Here is a 20,815-nt window from a genome sequence, read left to right on the forward strand (position 1 = left end):
GACTTGTTAGCCTTTAATTCTAGTTGCTGTTCCATTTCCCTAGTGATTGCAACTGTATTAAGTTCTTTGTTACCTTTTACTTCACTTGACTTACAAGCATTTCTGGGATGTTACTTCTGTTGTCTACAGTGAAGACAGATGCAATATATCTGTTCAATTTTCATATCTTGCTTTTAAGGGAATTCACCTTGAAGCACTCCATGTATTATATGTATACAAAGTTGTGAGTTTTACTCCTGTTGTTATTCTGTTATTCTTCTGCCACCTGCATGCATAGAGATCAGTTGGTTTTGCTGTTGTCTGCCTCATAAGTTATAATGTGTTTCACTGTTTTAAATGAGCTAATCTGGCAAGGATAGATTACTACACTATTATCATTAACATCACATGGTGAACTGCGATGGAAAATATCATGCTGAAGACACCTTGAACAGTCAGTAAATAAGTTAATCCACAGGTGAAACACATGGTTGTCATTATCAATTCGTGCTAAAGTGTATGAGACAACCCTTGATGTTATAGCATCAAAACGTGTTGAAAACAGCCTGATGATAAACAGACAAATCCCTATCGAGCATCATGCTGTTTCCAAATGGTCAAATGACTGTGTGAGCTGTTGCAACCGGTTCATAGAATCCTTATGGTGTGGACGCAGGCTACTCAACCCATCGAGTCTACAACAACCCTCCAAAGAGCATCCCACTCAGACCCACCCCCTATCCTATCCCTCATGGCTAATCCATGCATCCTATACATATCCCCTGAACACTAAGGGCTAATTTAGCATGGCCAATCTACACATCTTTGGACTGTGGGAGGAAACCAGAGTACCTAGAGGAAATCCATACAGACACTGGGAGAATGTGCAAACTCCACACAGACAGTTAGCTGAGGCTGGAATTGAATCTGTGTCTCTGGCACTGTGGGCAATCAGTGCTAACCACTGAACCACTGTGCCACCCCTAAGTGGGCTCTAAATGGATTTTATATATACACTCTGAAAGATTCCTAAGACCATGCAAGGGTTACAAATTGCATGCATTCTTTCATCATTGCCAGCTTCTTTGCCACTTAAAAAAGCCACTGACATTTAAACTATTATGGTAATCTTGATGTGTCTGAATCTGTACTCCTTGAACTCGTGAACTTGGCGACTCATGCAGTTGAGTTCTATTTCAATGAAACCATGTATGGTCACATAAATGGCATTGGTCTGGAATCACCTGGGGACCCAGCTCTTGATTACACACCTTTGCTGTATACAGTAAAAAAACACATTTTTGACAGAAAGGCCAATAACCTCTACCTCTTGCATATTTCTGAAATGTAGATGTGATGTTTGCAATATTTAAGTCTGCAGATGAATGCATTAAAGAATTTCTTTATTCAGCTTAATAAATTCCATCCTGACAATTGTAATGGACCAATCAAATAAGCACTCCATGTTTTTGTTGAGAAGCCAGCCAATATGCTCTCAATTACTATTCACTGAGAGGCAATGTTCACCAATCAATATACAGTATATGTTAGGTTTCTACAGTCCCATGTGCTACTGGAATAGTCCAGTAATCCTTCTTTAAACTATTTCCAACACATTAACATCCTTCCATAAGTGCAGTGACCAGTAACATAGCCAGTACTCCAGATGTGGTCTCACCAATGCCCCACATAACCTCCCTATTCTTGCATTCAATTCCCCTCACAATAAACGATAACATTCTTTTAGCTTTCCTGATTATTTGCTTCCCTGTATACCAACCTTCTGTGACTGATGCAGTAGGTCAACCAGATCTTATTGTATCTCAGAGTTCTGCAACCTTTAAGATTATATGTTTCTTTATTTTTTCTGGCAAGATGGACAATTTCACACTTTCAACATTTGTCAGACCTTCGGCCACTCACTAATCTATCTAAATATCCTTCTGTAGGGTAGATTACCAAAAGATTAAGTCATAAGTTAAGAGTGATGATGTGGACGTGCTAAACCAAATTCAGAGTGCTGCTCCTTCATCAGGTGACAAAGTTGAGAGGCCGGGGTGTAAGAAGTAGGATATGGCATGGGTAGAGAATTGGCTGCTGGGCATGAAACATTGAGCGGGATTAAAGGGTTCTTTTTCAGGTTAGTGACTTTTGACCAGTGGGGTTCCACAGGGGTCACTGTGAGGATTTCACCTGCTTACAATATATATTAATGACTTGGAGGAAGCAAGTGAATGTACTTCAGCCAAATTTGCAGAAGACACAAAATAGGTGGAAAGGTAAGCTTTGAGATGGATGCAAACAATTTACTGAAAGATTTTGAAGAAAGCATTTGATATGCCTGCCCTCATCAGTCAGAGTATTGAGTACAGGGATTTGGACGTCATGTTACAATTGTTGGAGACATTGATGAGGCCACATTTGGAGTACAGTGTACTCCATCTACCACCCCCAGAAAAAAACAGGAAATGACATCACCACAAGAAATGATGTCATCACAGGAAATGACATCACCAACCCAAAGAAACCCAAACATATAAATAGAAAGCAGGAATTATCGACAGTGCTTCGCCCAGTGGCCCACTGAAGATGTTACCTAGTGGGATGACAAAATGTCTGGAAATGAACCTTCCCGCTCAGCGAGCAAACCTACACCAGAACCTCAACCTGAGCTACAAATCTTCTCAAAACTTGCTAAGTGTACAATTCTGGATGCCACTTTGGAGGGATGTTATTAAACTGGAAAGGGAACAGAAAAAAGATTTACAAGCATGTTATGGAGACTAGACGATTTGTATTATGAGGAGAGGCTGGATAGGCTAGGACTTGTTTTCCATTCGCTCCCTTGATGCTGCCTGACCTGCTTGCTTTTCCAGCACCACACTCTCGACTCTAATCTCCAGGATCTGCAGTCCTCACTTTTGCCTTTTTTTTTCCGTGGAGCATTGGAGGCTGCAGTGTGACCATATAGAGCCTTATAAAATCATGAGGGGTATAGCTAAGGTGAATAGCCTAAGTCTTTTCACCTGGTAGGGGAATACAAAACTTGAGAACATTGGTTGAAGGTGAGAGGGGAAAGATTTAAAAGGAACCTAATGGGCAACCTTTTCACACAGAGGGTGGTTCATGAATGGAATGAGCTGCCAGTGGTAGAGCTGGGTACAATTACAATCTTTAAAATACATTTGGACAGGTACATGGATAGGAAAGGTTTAGAGGGATATGGGCCAGACACAGGTAAATGGGACTAATTCAGTTCAGGAAACCTGGTCAACATGGATGGGTTGAGCTGAAGGGCCTGTTTCCATGCTGTATACCTCTATGGCTCCATGACTTCATAAAGATATTCAGAGGTTAAATAAGTGGGCAAAAAGTTGGCAAATGGAGTACTATGCAGAAACAAAGTGAAGTTCATTTTGGATGGGAGAATAAAAGGATTTCTGCATAAAAACTGCAGAAACCAGCAACACAAAAGGACTTAGGATTAATCGTGCATGAAGCATAGAAAGCTAGCACATAGGTACAGCCAGTCATCATGAAGGCCAATGGAATGTTACCCCTTATTTCAAAGGGGTTTAAGTACAGGAGTAGGGATGTCTTACTGAAGGTGATCATGAAAACACATCTGGAGTACTGTTTAGTACTGTTATTTAAGGAATCATAGCATTTTATTGGAGGCAGAGAAGGTTCACAAGAATGATCCCTGGTATGAAGGGATGACCTTATGAGCAAACGCTAAACAGGTTGGGACTCTACTCAGCGGATTTTAAAAGAATGAGAGGTAATCTCATTGAAACATATTGGATTCTTAAAGGGCTTGACAAGGTAGATGGTGAGAGGATAGTTTCCCTCATGGGAGATTCTAGGATCGGAATATATAATGTCAGAATTAAGCAGTGATAATTTAAGACTGGCATGAGGAAGACACGGTGCTCAGTGGTTAGCACAGCTGCATCACAGCACTGGGGACCACAGTTCGATTCCTGCCTTGGGTGACTGTCTGTGTGGAGTTTCCACATTCTCCTTGTGTCTGTGTGGGTTTCCTCTGGGTACTCTAGTTTCCTCCCACAATCCAAAAATGTGCAGCTTAGGTGAATTGGCCAAGCTAAATTGCTCATAGTGTTAGGTGCATTAGTCAGGGGTAAATGTAGGGTCTGGGTGGATTAGAAAGAACAAAGAACAAAGAAAATTTACAGCCCTGGAACAGGTCCTTTGGCTCTCCAAGCCTGAGCCGATCCAAATGTACTGTCTAAACCTGTCGGTCAATTCCTAATCATCTGTATCCCTCTACTCCCCACCTACTCATGCATTTGTCCAGACACATCTTAAATGAATCTACCATGCCTGCCTCTACCCCCTCTGCTGGCAACGCGTTCCAAACGCCCACCACCCTCTGTGTGAAGTACTTACCGTGTGTATCCCCCTTAAACTTTCCGCCTCTCACCTTGAAAGCCTGACCTCTCATTATTGAATCCTTCACACTGGGAAAAGGCTTGTCTCTATCCATCCTGTCTATACCCTTCATGATTTTGTAAACCTCAATCAGGTCCCCCCTCAATCTCCTTTTTTCTAGTGAAAATAAATCTAACCTACTCAACCTTTCTTCATAGCTTGCACCTTCCATACCAGGCAACATCCTTGTAAACCTTCTCTGCACCCTCTCCAAAGTGTCCACATCCTTTTGGTAATGTGGCGAACAGAACTGTACACAGTATTCTAAATGCGTCCGAACCAATGTCTTGCACAATTTTAACATGACATGCCAGCTCTTATACTCAATACCCTGTCCAATGAAGGCAAGCATACTATATGCCTTCTTGACCACTCTATCCACCTGTGCAGCAACCTTCAGGGTACAATGGACCTGCACTCCCAGATCTCTCTGCCCATCAACCTTTCCCAAAGCTCTTCCGTTCATTGTATAACTCGCACTAGAATTAGTCTTGCCTAAATGCATCACCCCACATTTTACTGGATTGAAAACCATCTGCCACTTTTCCGTCCAACTCTCCAGTCTATCTATATCCTCCTGTATTATCTGACAGTCCCTCATGCTTTCTGCGACTCCACCAATCTTTGTGTCATCTGCAAACTTGCTGATCAGACCAACAATGCCCCCTTCCAGATCATTTATGTACGTCACAAACAACAGTGGCCCAAACACTGACCCCTGTGGAACACCACTGGTCACCTTTCTCCATTTCAAGAAACTCCCTTCAACTACTACTCTCTGTCTCCTGTTACTCAACCAGTTCTTTATCCACCTAGCTAGAACACCCTGCACACCATGTGACTTTACTTTCTCCATTAGTCTACCATGGGGAACCTTATCAAATGCCTTACTAAAGTCCATGTATATGACATCAACAGCCCTTCCTTCATCTATCAACTTGGTCACTTGCTCAAAGAACTCTATTAAGTTAGTAAGGCAAGATCTCCCCCACACAAAACCATGTTGCATATCACTAATAAGCCCATTCTTTTCTAAATATAAATAGATCCTATCCCTCAGTACCTTCTCCAGCAACTTTCCCACCACTGACGTTAAGCTCACTGGTCTGGAGTTACCCGGAATATCCCTACTACCCATCTTGTACAGGGGGACACCATTAGCAACCTTCCACTCCTCTGGCACCTCACCTGTATTTAAGGATGCCACAAAGATATCTGTCAAGGCCCCAGCTATTTCCCACCTCCTCCCTCAGCAACCTGGGATAGATCCCTGCCAGTCCTGGAGATTTGTCCACCTCAATAACCTCTAGCCTACCCAACACATCTTCCCTACTTATGTCAACGTGATCCAGACTAATCAATCTTTATCTCTAATCTCAACATTCATCATGTTCCTCTCCTCAGTGAACACTGATGCAAAGTAATCATTCAGAATCTCACCCATTCTCTCATGTTTGACACACAGCCTTCCTTCGTTATCCTTTAGTGGACCAATCTTTTCTCTAGTTACCCGCTTGCTTCTTATATAAGAATAAAATGCATTGGGATTCTCCTTAATTCTGCTCGCTAAAGCTATTTCATGACCCCTTTTAGCCTGCTTGATTCCTCATTTAAGACTTGTCCAACTCTTCCCATATTCTTCCAGGGCCCGTTCTGTTCTTAGCTACCTGGACTTTATATATGCTTCCCTTTTCCTCTTGGCTAGTCGTACATTTTCTCCTGTCATCCACGGTTCACAAATCTTGCCCTTCTTACCCTTTGCCTTCAAAAGAACATGCCTATCCTGCACTAGCTTTAACCTATCTTTGAAATATTCTGATTCAGAATGTGGATGTACCTACGAGAGAAGGTGCAAAACTTGACCTACTCTTGGGAAATAAGGCAGAGCAGGTGACTGAGGTGTCAGTGGATGTACAGTATTTGGAAAGGCAAGGACTGATTATGGATAGTCAACATGGCTTTGTGCATGGGAAATGATGTCTCACAAACTTAACTGAGTTTTTTGAAGAAGTAACAAAGAAGATTGATGAAAGCAGAGCAGTAGATGTGATCTATATGGACTTCAGTAAGGCATTGGACAAGGTTCCCCATGGGAGACTCATTAGCAAGGTTAGATCTCATGGAATAAAGGGAGAACTAGCCATTTGGATACAGAACTGGCTCGAAGGTAGTCAGAGGGTGGTAGTGAAGGGTTGGTGCTGGGCCCTCTACTTTTTATCATTTACATAATTGATTTGGATGCGAGCATAAGAGGTACAGTTAGTACGTTTGCAGATGACACCAAAATTGGAGGTGTAGTGGACAGCGAAGAGGGTTACCTCAGATTACAACAGGATCTGGACCAGATGGACCAATGGGCTGAGAAAGATAAAGATGAGGTGCTGCATTTTGGGAAAGCAAATCTTAGCAGGACTTATACACTTAATGGTAAGGTCCTAGGGTGTGGTGCTGAACAAAGAGACCTTGGAGTGCAGGTTCATAGCTCCTTGAAAGTGGAGTCACAGAAAGATAGGATAGTGAAGAAGGTGTTTGGTATGCTTTCCTTTATTGGTCAGAGTATTGAGTACAGGAGTTGGGAGGTCATGTTGTGGCTGAACAGGACATTGGTTAGGCCACTGTTGGAATATTGTGTGCACTTGTGCTCTCCTTCCTATCGGAAAGATGTTGTGAAACTTGAAAGGGATCAGAAAAGATTTACAAGAATGTTGCCAGGGTTGGAGGATTTGAGCCATAGGGAAAGGCTGAACAGGCTGGGGCTGTTTTCCCTGGATTGTCGGAGGCTGAGGGGTGACCTTATAGAGGTTTACAAAATTATGAGAGTCATGGATAGGATAAATAGACAAAGTCTTTTCCCTGGGATCGGGGAGTTCAGAACTAGAGGGCATAGGTTTAGGGTGAGAAGGGAAAGATATAAAAGAGACCTAAGAAGCAATCTTTTCATGCAGAGGGTGGTACGTGTATGGAATGAGCTGCCAGAGGATGTGGTGGAGGCTGGTACAATTGCAACATTTAAGAGGCATGTGGATGGGTATATGAATAAGAAGGGTTTGGAGGGATATGGGCTGGGTGCTGGCAGGTGGGTCTAGATTGGGTTGGGATATCTGGTTGGCGTGGACAGGTTGGACTGAAGGGTCTGTTTCCGTGCTGTACATCTCTATGACTCTATGAAAGCCTCCCACATCTTAAATGTGGACTTCCCTTCAAATAGCTGTGTCCAATCCACATTTCCGAGCTCCTGCCTAATTTTCATATAATTGGCCTTGGCCCAGTTTAGTACTCTTCCCTTAGGACCATCCTCTTCTTTATCTACGAGTATTCTAAAACTTACAGAATTGTAGTCACTGCTCCCAAACAAATCTGTCATTGCAACTTCTACCACCTGGCCTGGCTATTTCCCCAGTACCAGGTCCAATATTGCCCCTTTCCTTGTCGGACTATTGACATACAGCTCTAAAACATTCTCCTGGATGCTTCTTACAAATTCTACCCCATCCAGATCTCTGACATTAAGTGAATCCCAGTGAATGTTGGGAAAATCAAAATCTCCCATCACCATTACCTTATAGCCTCTACATCCTTCCATAATCTGTTTACCTATTTGTTCTTCTACCCCACGCTCACTGTTGGGAGGCCAGTAATACAGCCCCAACAGTGTAACTGCACCTTTGTTATTTCTTAGCTCCATCCATAATGCCTCACTACCCAAGACCTCCATAGTGTGCTCCATTAGCACAGCCGTGATATCGTCCTTGACCAACAATGCAACTCCTACCCCCCCCCACTTTTACTTCCCTCCCTGTCCTGTCTGAAGCGTCTATATCCTGGAACATTTAGTTGCCAATCATCATGCCCTTCCTTCAACCAAGTCTCTGTGATTGCAATAACGTCATACTCCCAGACACCAATCCAAGTCCTAAGTTCATCTGCCTTACACATTGTACTCCTTGCATTAAAGCAAATGCATTTCAGGCCACCAGTTTTTTTTGCGCTCATCTGCTCTCTGCCTACTCTTCCCTTTATTAATACTATCTTCATAATTCTTACAGTCTCCAGTCTCCACCTCGCTGCCTACTTGTTTTCTCTTCTGGATCCCAGCCCCCTGCCACATTAGTTTAAAACCTCCCCAACAGCAGTAGCAAAAACTCCCCCAAGGATATTGGTTCCGGTCTGGTTCAGATGTAGACCGTTCATTTTGTAATAGTCCCACCTTCCCTAGAACTGGTCCCAATGTCCAACAAATCTGAACCCCTCCCTCCTACACTATCTCTCAAGCCACGTGTTCATCCTGCCTATTTTTTCATTTCTATGCTGGCTAGCACGTGACACTGGTAGCAATCCCAAGATCACTACCTTTGAGGTCCTCTTCCTTAACTTCTCTCCTACTCTTCGGCGGGTCGGTGTGGACTTGTTGGGCCAAAAGGCCTGTTTCCACACTGTAGCTAATCTAATTTCTCCCCTCAGAGAACTGAAAATCTTGTCAAAGTGCAGAACTGGCAAAGCTGGAACCCTAAAAAGAAAATGCTGCAGATATTCAACAGGTCTGGTGTCATCACTGGAAGTCTTGACTTCACAGATCTTGGCATTAATATTGTTTCACTGACTTCACAGATGCTGCCAGACTCACTGAGAATTGCCAGCCCTTCCTGTTTAATGTACCTCTGAAGTCTGACCACAGTAGTTTTTAAGATGAAAACAGTGGTCAAGTTATACACAGTAAGATCCCACAAACAGCAATGAGAAGATTGAATTGTTCTAGTGGTCTCAGTTACAAGAAGAATACCTTTTGAGAAGTCAGGAAATATCATTTCCCTTCAGTGGAAAAAACGCACCTGTGATGCCTCGTTTGCATTTCTAAAAGACGCAAATTATCTCTATTTTTGAATTTCTAGCATAGAAACAATGACACAAATGAACCACGGGTCCTTCTATTTATTTCATCTCATCCAATCAACATATCTTTCCTTTCCTTTTGCCCTCTGAATTCCCTTTAGAATATCTATATCGATAGAATTTCACAATGGCTCCAGTAAGGGCAAATTAAGTCATAGAGTCATAGAGATATACAGCACACATTCTGGTCAGTTATAACCCTGACTATGTTGATGGGAATTTGGCAATAATGAGGCCATTAATTGCTAAGTGGAGATGCTTAGATTCTCTCTTGCTTTCATTGGTTGCAAATGCTGCTTGTTACTTAACAGTCCAGGCTAGATGTTTTCCAGGTATTCTGCATATGGGCCACAGACTGTCTCAGTATTTGATGGTGCTAAATGATGCTAAATATTGTTCAATCTTCAGCGAACATCTGATTTTACAATGGAGGGAAGGTCATTGATTTTTGCAGCTGAAGATGATTGGGCCTGGGAGCCTAACTACCCAGAGGAATTTCTGCAGAGATGTCATAGAGTCATAGAGGCCTACAGCATGGAGACAGGCCTGTTGGCCCAAACTGGTCCATGTTGACTGGTCCATGACTATTTTCCTACATTTGGCCCACATCCTACTCAACCTTTTCTATTCATATATTTGTCCAAATGTCTTTTAAGTGTTGTTAATGTACCTACCTCAACCACTTCCACTGATGTACCATCCTCTGCGTAAAGAAGTTTCCCCTCAGGTTCCCTTTTATTCTTAAATTGATGCTTTCAAGTCCTCGATTCTCAAACCATGAGAACATGACTGAGTACATTCATCCTATCCATGCTTCTCATGGTCTTATACACTTCTATAAGATCCGCCCCTCAGTCTCCTATGCTCTAAAGAAAAATGTCCTAACTTGTCCAATGTCTCCCTGTAGCCCAGTTCCTTCAGTCCTGGCAATATCCTTGTAAATTTCTTCTGCACTCTCTCTAATGTAACAACATACTTCCTATAGTAAGGTGACCTAAACTAAATAAAATACCCCAAGTGCAGCCTAATCAACGTCCTGTTCAACTGCAACATAACTTCCTAACTTCTGTACTCAATGCCCTGACTAATGAAGGCCAGTGTGCCAAAAGCTTTCTTCACTGCCCTGTCTACCAGTGACTCCACTTTCAGAGAACCGTGTACCTGAACTCCAAGTTCCCTCTGTTCCTATTCACTCCTTAAGGCCCCATGAAACTCCTATCTTGATTTGATTTTCCAAAATGCAAGACCCCACACTTGTCGATATTAAACGCCATTTGCCATTTCTCAGCCCACTTTCCCAGCTGATCAAGGTACTGGTGCAATTTCTGATAACCTCCCTCACTCTCCATGGTACCTCCTATTTTAGTGTAAACTGCAAACTTACTAATCATGCCTTGTATATTCTCATCCAAATCATTGATATAGATAATAAACAGCAATGTGACCAGCACCAACTCCCTGAGGCACTCCACTAGCCAATAGTCACTTGTCACTCCAACTAGTACTTTAGCCTGGAGGTGAGATGACTGATTTCTAACAACAACCTTTTCCTTCTTTGTTAGGTCTAACTCCAAGCGGTGCAGAGTTTTGCCCCTGATTCCCACTGACTCCAGCTTTGCTAAACACCCTGTGCCATATCTGGTCAAATGCTGCCTTGATGTTGATGCGATCTCACCTTGGAAATTCAGCTCTTTTGTCCAGTTTTGGTTCAGGACTGTGGTGAGGCCAGGAGCTAAGTGGCCCTGGCAGAACCCAAACCAGACCCCAGTGAACAGGTCATTCTCTTCCAATTTGGCTTGACAATCCCCTTCTATCTCTTTGCTTATGATCAAGAGTAGACTGATATGGCATTAATGGAATGGAATTGATGTGTCTTACTTTAGATGTACAGGACATACAGGGCAATTTTCCATATTGTCAGCCAGATGTCAGTGTTATAACTACACTGGAAAAGCCTGGCTAGGGGAGCAGCAAGTTCTGGAGCACAAATATTCAGTACCATTGCTGGAATTATGTCAGGGCCTATCGCCTTTGCAGTATCCAATGCTTTCAGCCTCAACTTGATATCAAGTGGAGTGAATGGAATTGGCTGAAGCCTGTCTTCTGTGATGCTGGAAACTTCAGCAGGAGATTGAGATGATCATCCACAAAACATTTTGAGCTGAAGACGATTGCATTTGGTTTGGCCCTTTCTTTTTGTGCTAGGCTTCCCCATTATGGAGAGCTGAAAATGTGTTGTTGGAAAAGTGCAGCAGGTCAGGCAGCATCCAAGGAACAGGAGAATCGACGTTTCGGGCAGAAGCCCTTCTTCTTTTCTCCCCATTATTGAGGAGACTTGTGGAGCCTCTTCATTGTGTTAGTTGTTTAATTGTCCACTACTACCTACAGCTGGATAGCATGGCACTGTAGAGCTTACACCTGATTTGCTGGCGGTAGATTGCCTAGTTCTGCCATTTTGCATGCAATTAATTCATGTTGTAGCCAGGTTGACATTTCAGGTATGTCCAGTGTTACTCCTGGGCTGCACTCCTTCCCTATTCATTGAACAAGAGTTGATCTCCTGACCCGCTGTTAAAGGTAGATATGGGGTATATGCCGAGCCATGAGCTTACAGATTGTATTTGAGTACAATTCCACAGTTGCTGGTGATCCACAGAGTCTCATGGAGGCCCAGTCTTGAATTGTTCGATCTCTTTGAAATTCATTCTATTTAACACAATGACATTGTCACACACAACACGAAGGAGGGTATCCTCAATGTGAAGATGGGAATTCCTCTCCAGAAGACTTGTCCAGTCATCACCCTTACTGTCATGGAGGGAAGCACTTACAACAGGTTGAAAGTTGAGAAGATGAGGTAAAGTAACTCCTTCCCTCTTTTTGGTGACCTCATCACTGGCCAGAGACCTTGTACAGCCCCTGGCTTTGGATTTGCACAAGTGGAATCATCTTTACCATGTCTGATCTTCCATGCTAATTTTCCACGTCCAATCTAAAAGGCAACGCTCCTGACGAACCAGTAGTCTTTCAGTACTGCAGTAAAATGTCAGTTTTTACTCTGGTTTTATGCTGATGATTTTGTGAGTCAGAGGTGAGGTATACGTCCATGGAAGTAAATTGGACCAATTTAAACTAGAGTTAAAAGGCTTAAAAGAAGCAGGTGTAATTAGTCTGCAATACTTAGTGTTAACATGACTTGGCACTCTTCCAAGGTGCCTCACAATGAATCATTTTAGGATTGCTGTCACTGTATTTCTGTGAACAAAAATGCATTGAGACTTACTCCTGTGGAACTGAAAGAGCATAAATATGCACTCCTTATTGTATTCAGGACTTGTTGCAACAGGTTATTGAAATTCTTTTCATACTTGTTATAAGATCATCCTATAAAACATACAGAAGCCATCAACCCATTCTGAGCCTTTGAAAAAAGCTATCCAGTTATTTCCACTAGTCTGCACCTTTCCCATAGCCATATGTTCCATCTGCCCTTCAAACTACTCATTTAATCTGCGTACACCACTCTTTGAGCAGTGCATTTTAGATGACAAACATCATTTGCACAAAAAACTTCTCATCCTGCCTTTAACTCATTAGCCAATTCTCAGAAACCTTTGCTCTTTGATTAGTGGTCTTCTTGCTCAAAAAAGCAGCTGTTTACTTACTTACTCTATCAAAACCCTTGCAAGCTTGAAAAGCTCCATCAAATGCCCTCTTGCTCTTCTCTGCTCTATGGAGAATAACCCCCATTTCTCTCGTTTCTCAGTGTGACTGAAATTAATTTGCCTATTCCTGATAGAAGATTACACTTTGAAAATTCAGTGCTATGTGTACCTTATTGTTCTTACCTGACATGGAAGCCACGTTGATAATACTTCCACCTTTTCCACCACGATCACGCCTCATATGGTCCAAAGCCAGGTAACTTGCTTGTATCAATGCCACCTGCACAAAGACATGCCTCTTATAAAACTGATTGAGTGATTTAGACACAACTGTATATACACAAGAAGTGCCATTCATCTATCACCCTGTGATTGTTGACCTGTATTGGCTTCTAGTCTGGCAATACCTCATTAGTAAAAATCTTAATCATGAAATATCTTTGAGGATTTGCCTTTGCCTGCCTTTGTAATGTTCTCCAGCCCTACAAAACCCTGAGAATTCCATTCCCCTCCAATTTGGACAGGTCATGTATTTCTGATATTCGTTGCTCCACCAGGCTTTGAATTGTCAATGCCCTAGGTTGTAGAGTTGCCTTCTTCTGTCCCACCATGTCCCAAAGTCTCCTTTTTCTCCTTTAACGTGTCCCTTACAGATTACTTCTTTGACGTTTGATCACTTCTCCTAATGTTTCCTCAGATGGCTTGCTGTCAAATTCTATTTGAAAAGACTCCTGAGAAGCATTCTAAAATATTTTATCGTATTAATGGTGGTTAACAATGGCAGGTTGCTGTTGTTCAGAACCTTTCCTTGCAAGAGTTCAGTTCAGGGTCTTTATTCTTGATACCCCTTTTCTCTTTCTTCAATGATTTACTCAAAGTGTACCATTTTGTTTTCAGATTCTTTCAATGGATATGGACACTATTGGCAAAGCCAGTATTGGTTGCCTATCAACTGAATGGGTTGTTGGTCTAATTCAGCGGGCTATATTGCTATGTGTCTGGAGTCAAACATAGGCCATATTGGGTAAGGATGGCAGATTTTATTTTATTTTATTTTTTTTTTGTTTTGTTATTCATTTGTGGTATGTGGGCATCGCTGGCTGAGCCAGCATTTATTGCCCATCCTTAGTTGCCTTGAGAAGGGGGTTATGCGTTGCTTTCTTGAATCACTGTAGTCCATGTGCTGTAGCTAGACTCACAATGATGTTAGGGAGAAAATTCTAGGATTTTTACCCAGTGACAGTGAAGGAATGGCGATATATTTCCAAGTCAGGATGATGAGTGGCTTGGAGGGGAACTTACAGATGGTGGTGTTCCCACATATTTGTTGTCCTTGTCCTTCTAGATGGAAGTCATTTGGAAGGTTTGGAAGGTGCTGTCTAAGGATATTTGGTGAATTTCTGTGGTGCATCTTGTAGAAAATAGACATTGCTACAACTAAGCTTTAGTGGTGGAGGGAGTAGATGTTTGTGGATGCAGTATCAGTCAAGGTCCTGGAGAGTATTGTCGAACAAAGAGACCTTGGAGTGTAGTTTCATAGTTCCTTGAAAGTGGAGTTACAAGTAGATAGGATAGTAAAGAAGGTGTTTAGGATGCTTTCCTTTATTGATTAGTGCATTGAGTATAGGATTTAGGAGGTCATGTGGTGGCTATACAGGACATTGGTGAGGCCACTTTTGGAATATTGCCTGCAATTCTGGTCTCCCTGCTATAGAAAAGATGTTGCTAAACTAGAAAGTGTGCAAAAATGATTTGCAACTATGTCGCCAGGATTTGAGGGTTTGAATTATAGGGAGAGGCTGAATAGGCTGGGGCTGTTTTCCCTGGAGCATCGGAGGCTGAGGAGTGACATGATAGAGGTTTACAAAATCATGAGGGGCATGGATAGCATAAACAGACAAGGGATGGGGAATCCAGAACTAGAGGGCATAGGTTTAAGATGAGGGGGAAAATATTTAAAAGCGACCAAAGAAGCAATATTTTCATGCAGAGGGTAGTGTGTGTATGGAATGAGCTGCCAGAGGAAGTGGTGGAGGCTGGTACAATTATAACATTTAAAAGCAAACTGGATGGGTACATGAATAGGAATGGTTTAGAGGAATATGGGCCAAGTGCTGGCAAATGGGATTAGGTTAATCAGGAATGTCTGGTCAGCATGGACGAGTTGGACCGACGGGTTTGTTTCTGTGCTGTACATCTCGATGACTCTAACTGGCTGCTTTGTCCCGGATAGTGTCAAGCTTCTTGAGTGTTGTTGGAACTCCAGCCATCCAGGCAAGTGGGGACTATTCCATCACACTCCTGACTTGTGCCTTGTAGATAGTGCACAGGCTTTGGGAAGTCTGGAGGTGAGTTACTCCCTTATGTATTCCTAGACTCTGACCTACTCTTTTTTTATATGGAAAGTCCCATTGAGTCTCTGGCCAACATGAACCTCAGGATGTTGATAGTGGGGGTTTCAGTGATGGTGATGTGGTGGTTGTTAGAGTGTCTCTAAGCATGGGAACATTGCAAGTCCAAGATGGCGGTGGAGTAGTGGCACTACATCTGAGCTCCTAGCCCAGAGCTTGTCCGCTTCCATCTGCTTTCTTTGTTTCTTTTTACTTTCATTTCTTGGTTTTGTTCTTTTCTGTTGTTCTCTTTCTCTTTTCTTTTTTTTCCTCTCCTTGGAGTTCTTGTTGGCTTCTTCAGCAAGGAGAGAGAAGGCCCGGCCTCCCGAACATCTGGGGCCATGATGGCAGATTTCAGCTCCTTGGGAGAGCGAGCCCAGTGCAGAGCATTCATGACAGTAGCGAGTGTGGGCCCAGCAATGATAGATGGCACCGGAGCATGGCATGTTTAACGCTGGTGGGCCCAATGCAGGAATCCAGGCAGTGGCAATGGCAATGGTTTTCAAGATGGTGGTGACAGAAGGGCGGACTCTGTGGTCGGTGGAGAAGGTGGCATCTGTGGTTGGCGGACAACTGCGACAATGCGGTAGGCCCAAGTCGGTACTCCTGGTGGATGGAGGGGGAGCGGTGACGTAATAGGTCCAGTGTGGTGCTCCTGGTGGTGGAGCAGTGGCAGCAGTGGTGGTGCCAGTGTGGGAGTTTTGGAATGAACTGTGATAGTGGGCACAGAACCCATTGTGGAGACCCCTCTCTCTCAAACCTCGATGTCATGCACAGCACAAAAAGGGAGGATGAACTCTGTTTTTAGCTTTATCTTCATACCATCTGTAACTCAAAATGGCACTGGAGGGTGGAATACTATAGTTTTTGCTGTATTAGTTTGTTAAGATATTATCAAACTGGACAGGGTTCAGAAAAGATTTACTACGATGTTGCTAGATGTGGAAGGTTTGAGTTATAAAGAAAGGCTGGAGAGGCTTGGTCAAAAGAGGCCTTGATGTCAAGGGCTGATCAGCCTCATATTGCCTCTCTAATTGAGCTCTTCTGTCTATGTTTGAACCAAGGCTGTAAAGAGGTCAGGAGCTGAGTGGCCCTGGAGGAATCTAAACTGAGTGTCACTGAGCAGGTTATTGCTAAGCAGGTGCTGTTTCATAGCACTGTTGATGACACCTTCCATCACTTTACTGATCAAGAGTAGAGTAGACTGATGGGGTGGTAATTGGCTGGGTTGGATTTGTCTTGTTTCTTAGGTTCAGGACATAACTCGGCAGGCATTTCTTGGAAGAGATGGGTTGGTACAGCAATCAAAGATACGCTCCTGTCATGACTAGTTTTATTGCTTCAATCAATAAAATCTGGACTTCAATTTCCGCCAGCCGCCATGGTAGGATTTGAGCACATGGCCCCAGACAATTAATAAAAGCAGAAACTGGTGGTGAAACACAGCAGTACTGGCAGCATGTGAGGGGATGTTTTGAGGCTGGTGACTCTTCATTAGAACTGCAGCATCCGCAGTTCTTTGTTTTATTTTTGTCTCCAAAGAATTAATCTTGAGTCTCAAATACCAGACCAGTGACTATCACTTTGCCACCGCCTCTCCCTGATTTCTCCCCATGCCCTTTAGCCCTGAGAACTATGTCGAACTTGCCCCTGAAAACATTTATTGCTTTAATTTCTGTGGAAGAGGAATCCACAAACTCCCCACTCTCTGGGTGAAGAAACTTCTCATCATCTGAGTCCTAAATGGCTGACCCTGCATCTTTAGACTTTAGACTGGTTCTGGACTCCCCTCTCACTGGGAGCATCCTTCCTCTGGTTACCCTGCCAGTCTTGTTAAAATTTCTTAAGTTTCTAAGAGATATCACCTTATTCTTCTAAACTCCAATGAATATTGTCCTAGCCGTCTTAATCTCTCTTCAAGCATCAGTCCTGCCATCCCAGGAATCAGTCTGTTAAACCTTTGTTATACGCCCTCCATTGGCTAGAACATCTTTCCTCAGATAAGGAGGGCAAACTGCAGGCAATACTTCAAGTATTGTCTTCCCAAATCCTGCACATAACATTTCAGTATTGTTCAATTGTTACGGCACATCTGGATAATAGTAACAGGATAGGACAGAGTCAGCATGGATTTATGAAGGGGAAATCATGCTTGACTAATCTTCTTGAATTTTTTGAGGATGTAACTCGGAAGATGGACGAGGGAGATCCAGTGGATGTAGTGTACCTGGACTTTCAGAAAGCTTTTGATAAAGTCCCACACAAGAGGTTAGTGAGTAAAATTAGGGCGCACGGGATTGGGGGCAAAGTACTAGATTGGATAGAGAATTGGTTGGCTAATAGGAAACAAAGGGTAGTGATTAACGGCTCCATTTCGAAATGGCAGGCAGTGACCAGTGGGGTACCGCAGGGATCCGTGCTGGGACCGCAGCTTTTTACAATATATGTAAATGATATAGAAGATGGTATCAGCAATAACATTAGCAAATTTGCTGATGACACAAAGTTAGGTGGTAGGGTGAAATGTGATGAGGATGTTAGGGGATTACAGGGTGACCTGGACAAGTTAGGTGAGTGGGCAGATGCATGGCAGATGCAGTTTAATGTGGATAAATGTTTGGTTATCCACTTTGGTGGCAAGAACAGGAAGGCAGATTACTACCTCAATGGTATCAAATTAGGTAAAGGGGCTGTTCAGAGAGATCTGGGTGTTCTTGTCCACCAGTCAATGAAGGCAAGCATGCAGGTACAGCAGGTCGTGAAGAAGGCTAATAGCATGCTGGCCTTCATAACAAGAGGAATTGAGTATAGAAGCAAAGAGGTGCTTCTGCAGCTGTACAGGGCCCTGGTGAGACCACACCTGGAGTACTGTGTACAGTTCTGGTCTCCAAATTTGAGGAAAGACATTCTGGCTATTGAGGGAGTGCAGCGTAGGTTCACGAGGTCAATTCCTGGAATGGCAGGATTGCCTTACACGGAAAGACTGAAGCGACTGGGCTTGTATACCCTTGAGTTTCGAAGACTGAGAGGGGATCTGATTGAAACTTATAGGCTTATGAAAGGACTGGACACTCTGGCAGGAGGGAACATATTTCCGTTGATGGGGGAGTGCCGAACCAGAGGACACAACTTAAAAATACGGGGTAGACCATTTAGGACAGAGATGAGGAGAAACTACTTCACCCAGAGAGTGGTGGCTGTGTGGAATGCTCTGCCCCAGAGGGCAGTGGAGGCCCAGTCTCTGGATTCATTTAAGAAAGAATTGGATAGAGCTCTTAAAGATAGTGGAGTCAAGGGGTATGGAGATAAGGCTGGAACAGGATACTGATTAGGAATGATCAGCCATGATCATATTGAATGGCGGTGCAGGCTCGAAGGGCAGAATGGCCTACTCCTGCATCTATTGTCTATTGTCTATTGTCTATTGTCTATTGTCTAATTGCTCCATAGATGAAATAAAGACAAAGAACAAGGAAAATTTACAGCCCAGGAACAGGCCCTTAGGCTCTCCAAGCCTGAGCTGGTCCAAATGTTTTGTCTAAACCTGTTGGTCAATTCCTAAGCATCTGTATCCCTCTACTCCCATCTACTCATGCATTTATCCAGATGCAGCTTAAATGAATCTACCGTGCCTGCCTCTACCACCTCTGCTGGCAACGCGTTCCAAACGCCCACCACCCTCTGTGTGAAGTACTTACTGCGTGTATCCCCCTTAAACTTTCCACCTCTCACCTTGAAGGCGTGACCTCTCGTTATTGAATCCCTCACCCTGGGAAAAAGCTTGTCTCTATCCACCCTGTCTATACCCTTCATGATTTTATAAACCTCAATCTGGTCCCTGCTCAATTTCCTTTTCTCTAATGAAAATAAACCTAACCTACTCAACTTTTCTTCATAGCTAGCACCTTCCATACCAGGCAACATCCTCGTAAACCTTCTCTGCACCCTCTCCAAAGTGTCCACATCCTTTTGGTAATGTGGCAACCAGAACTGTACACAGTATTCTAAATGCGGCTGAATCAATATTTTGAGTAAAGCATGATAATTTAAGAACATGAAGTCTAATTAGATACAGTCTTAAAATTACCTACTGAACTCATAGCATTGTTCAATTGCAGCAAGGCATCCCTGCTCCTGTACTCAATAAACATCTTCATGTGACTCACTGTGTGGTTGACTCTCAATCATTCTCTCGGCAATTAGAAATGGACAAAAAAAGGCTGACCGAGCAAAACTTTCCCATGTACAAATAAAAACAAATGAGTGTATGGGAATAATTATTCAGGCAATAAATAAAATTTGGACTAGAACCTTTACTCATAAAATATTGATGCAACTTCCTTCAACATATCGTCTTGTTATGAAAGCATTTTGCAGCCCTCCCCCTGGCCTATTACTTCAGAGTGCAATGATTAATTGTCGTGTAAGCAAAATGCCGTGGATCTCCTGTACCAGTAAGATCCTACACACAATAACAAAAACAGGAGGATAGGAATAGAAGGGTGCCTTGCTGCTCCTTCAGCCTGGGAACAAATTACTGCAGATACTGGAATCTGTACTGAAAGCAACAAATGCTGGAGATCTCACCATGAGAGACAGCAAGCTAACGTTTTGAGTCAAGATGACTCTTCATAGCTCTGATGCTGTCTGACCTGCTATGATTTCCAGCATTTTTTGATTTCAGTGTTGTTCTCCAGCCTGTTTTGCCATTAAGTTATACCATGGCAGCTTTGAACCTAAATTTCATGCACCTGCTCTGGTTTCATAACTCTTGCTTAATAAACCTGCTTTGACATTTTAAACTATCTTCCCAGCCTCAAAAGAGTTCTGCCAGCCTTTATCTAGCAAACTGTTTCATGAAATCATTCCTCAAGAAACTTGCTCCTATTTCAGTGACAGCCTCCTGGTTCTGGAATTTTCCAAGAGAAGAAATGGTTTCTCTGTATCTAAACTGCCAACTCCTCAAATCATCTTAAGCACCTCAGTTAATTTATCTTTACCTACACTGTCAATTCCGTGTATCATCTTAAGAACCTCAGTTAGTCCAATACTTAATCTTGAGTGGAGTGGTTGAGTCTAGTTGGTGCAACATGTCTTTATAATTAAAGACATGTTCCTGATTATTCCTGATGAAGGGCTTTTGCCCGAAACGTCGATTTCGAAGCTCCTTGGATGCTGCCTGAACTGCTGTGCTCTTCCAGCACCACTAATCCAGAATCTGGTTTCTAGCATCTGCAGTCATTGTTTTTACCTCGTTGATTTTAACCCTACTGCGAATCCTCTTGCAAGGATGCCTGCCTTGAAGAAGTTTTCCTCCTCTCTCCACAAGAATCTCAGGGAGTCCCTCTCCCACTGCAACTCCCAGGTCATTTCCTCTGCCCTGAAGCTCTTCAACCGCTTTATTCCTGATGAAGGGCTTTTGCCCGAAACGTCGATTTC

The 20,815-nt window shown here is 43.1% G+C and overlaps 1 protein-coding gene across 1 annotated transcript in view; it reads right to left on the reverse strand.

Moving 5' to 3' along the window:
* The window catches only part of LOC140492916 (15-hydroxyprostaglandin dehydrogenase [NAD(+)]-like), an 84,911-nt gene that overhangs the window by 30,388 nt on the left and 33,708 nt on the right, over positions 1-20,815 (reverse strand). The window contains exon 4 of the mRNA XM_072591728.1: positions 13,170-13,266. Coding sequence (XP_072447829.1) covers positions 13,170-13,266 — 97 coding nt within the window. The remainder of the gene's footprint in view (positions 1-13,169; positions 13,267-20,815) is intronic.

This window comes from Chiloscyllium punctatum, chromosome 2 (genome assembly GCF_047496795.1).
Source record: "Chiloscyllium punctatum isolate Juve2018m chromosome 2, sChiPun1.3, whole genome shotgun sequence".
Taxonomy (NCBI): Eukaryota; Metazoa; Chordata; class Chondrichthyes; order Orectolobiformes; family Hemiscylliidae; genus Chiloscyllium; species Chiloscyllium punctatum.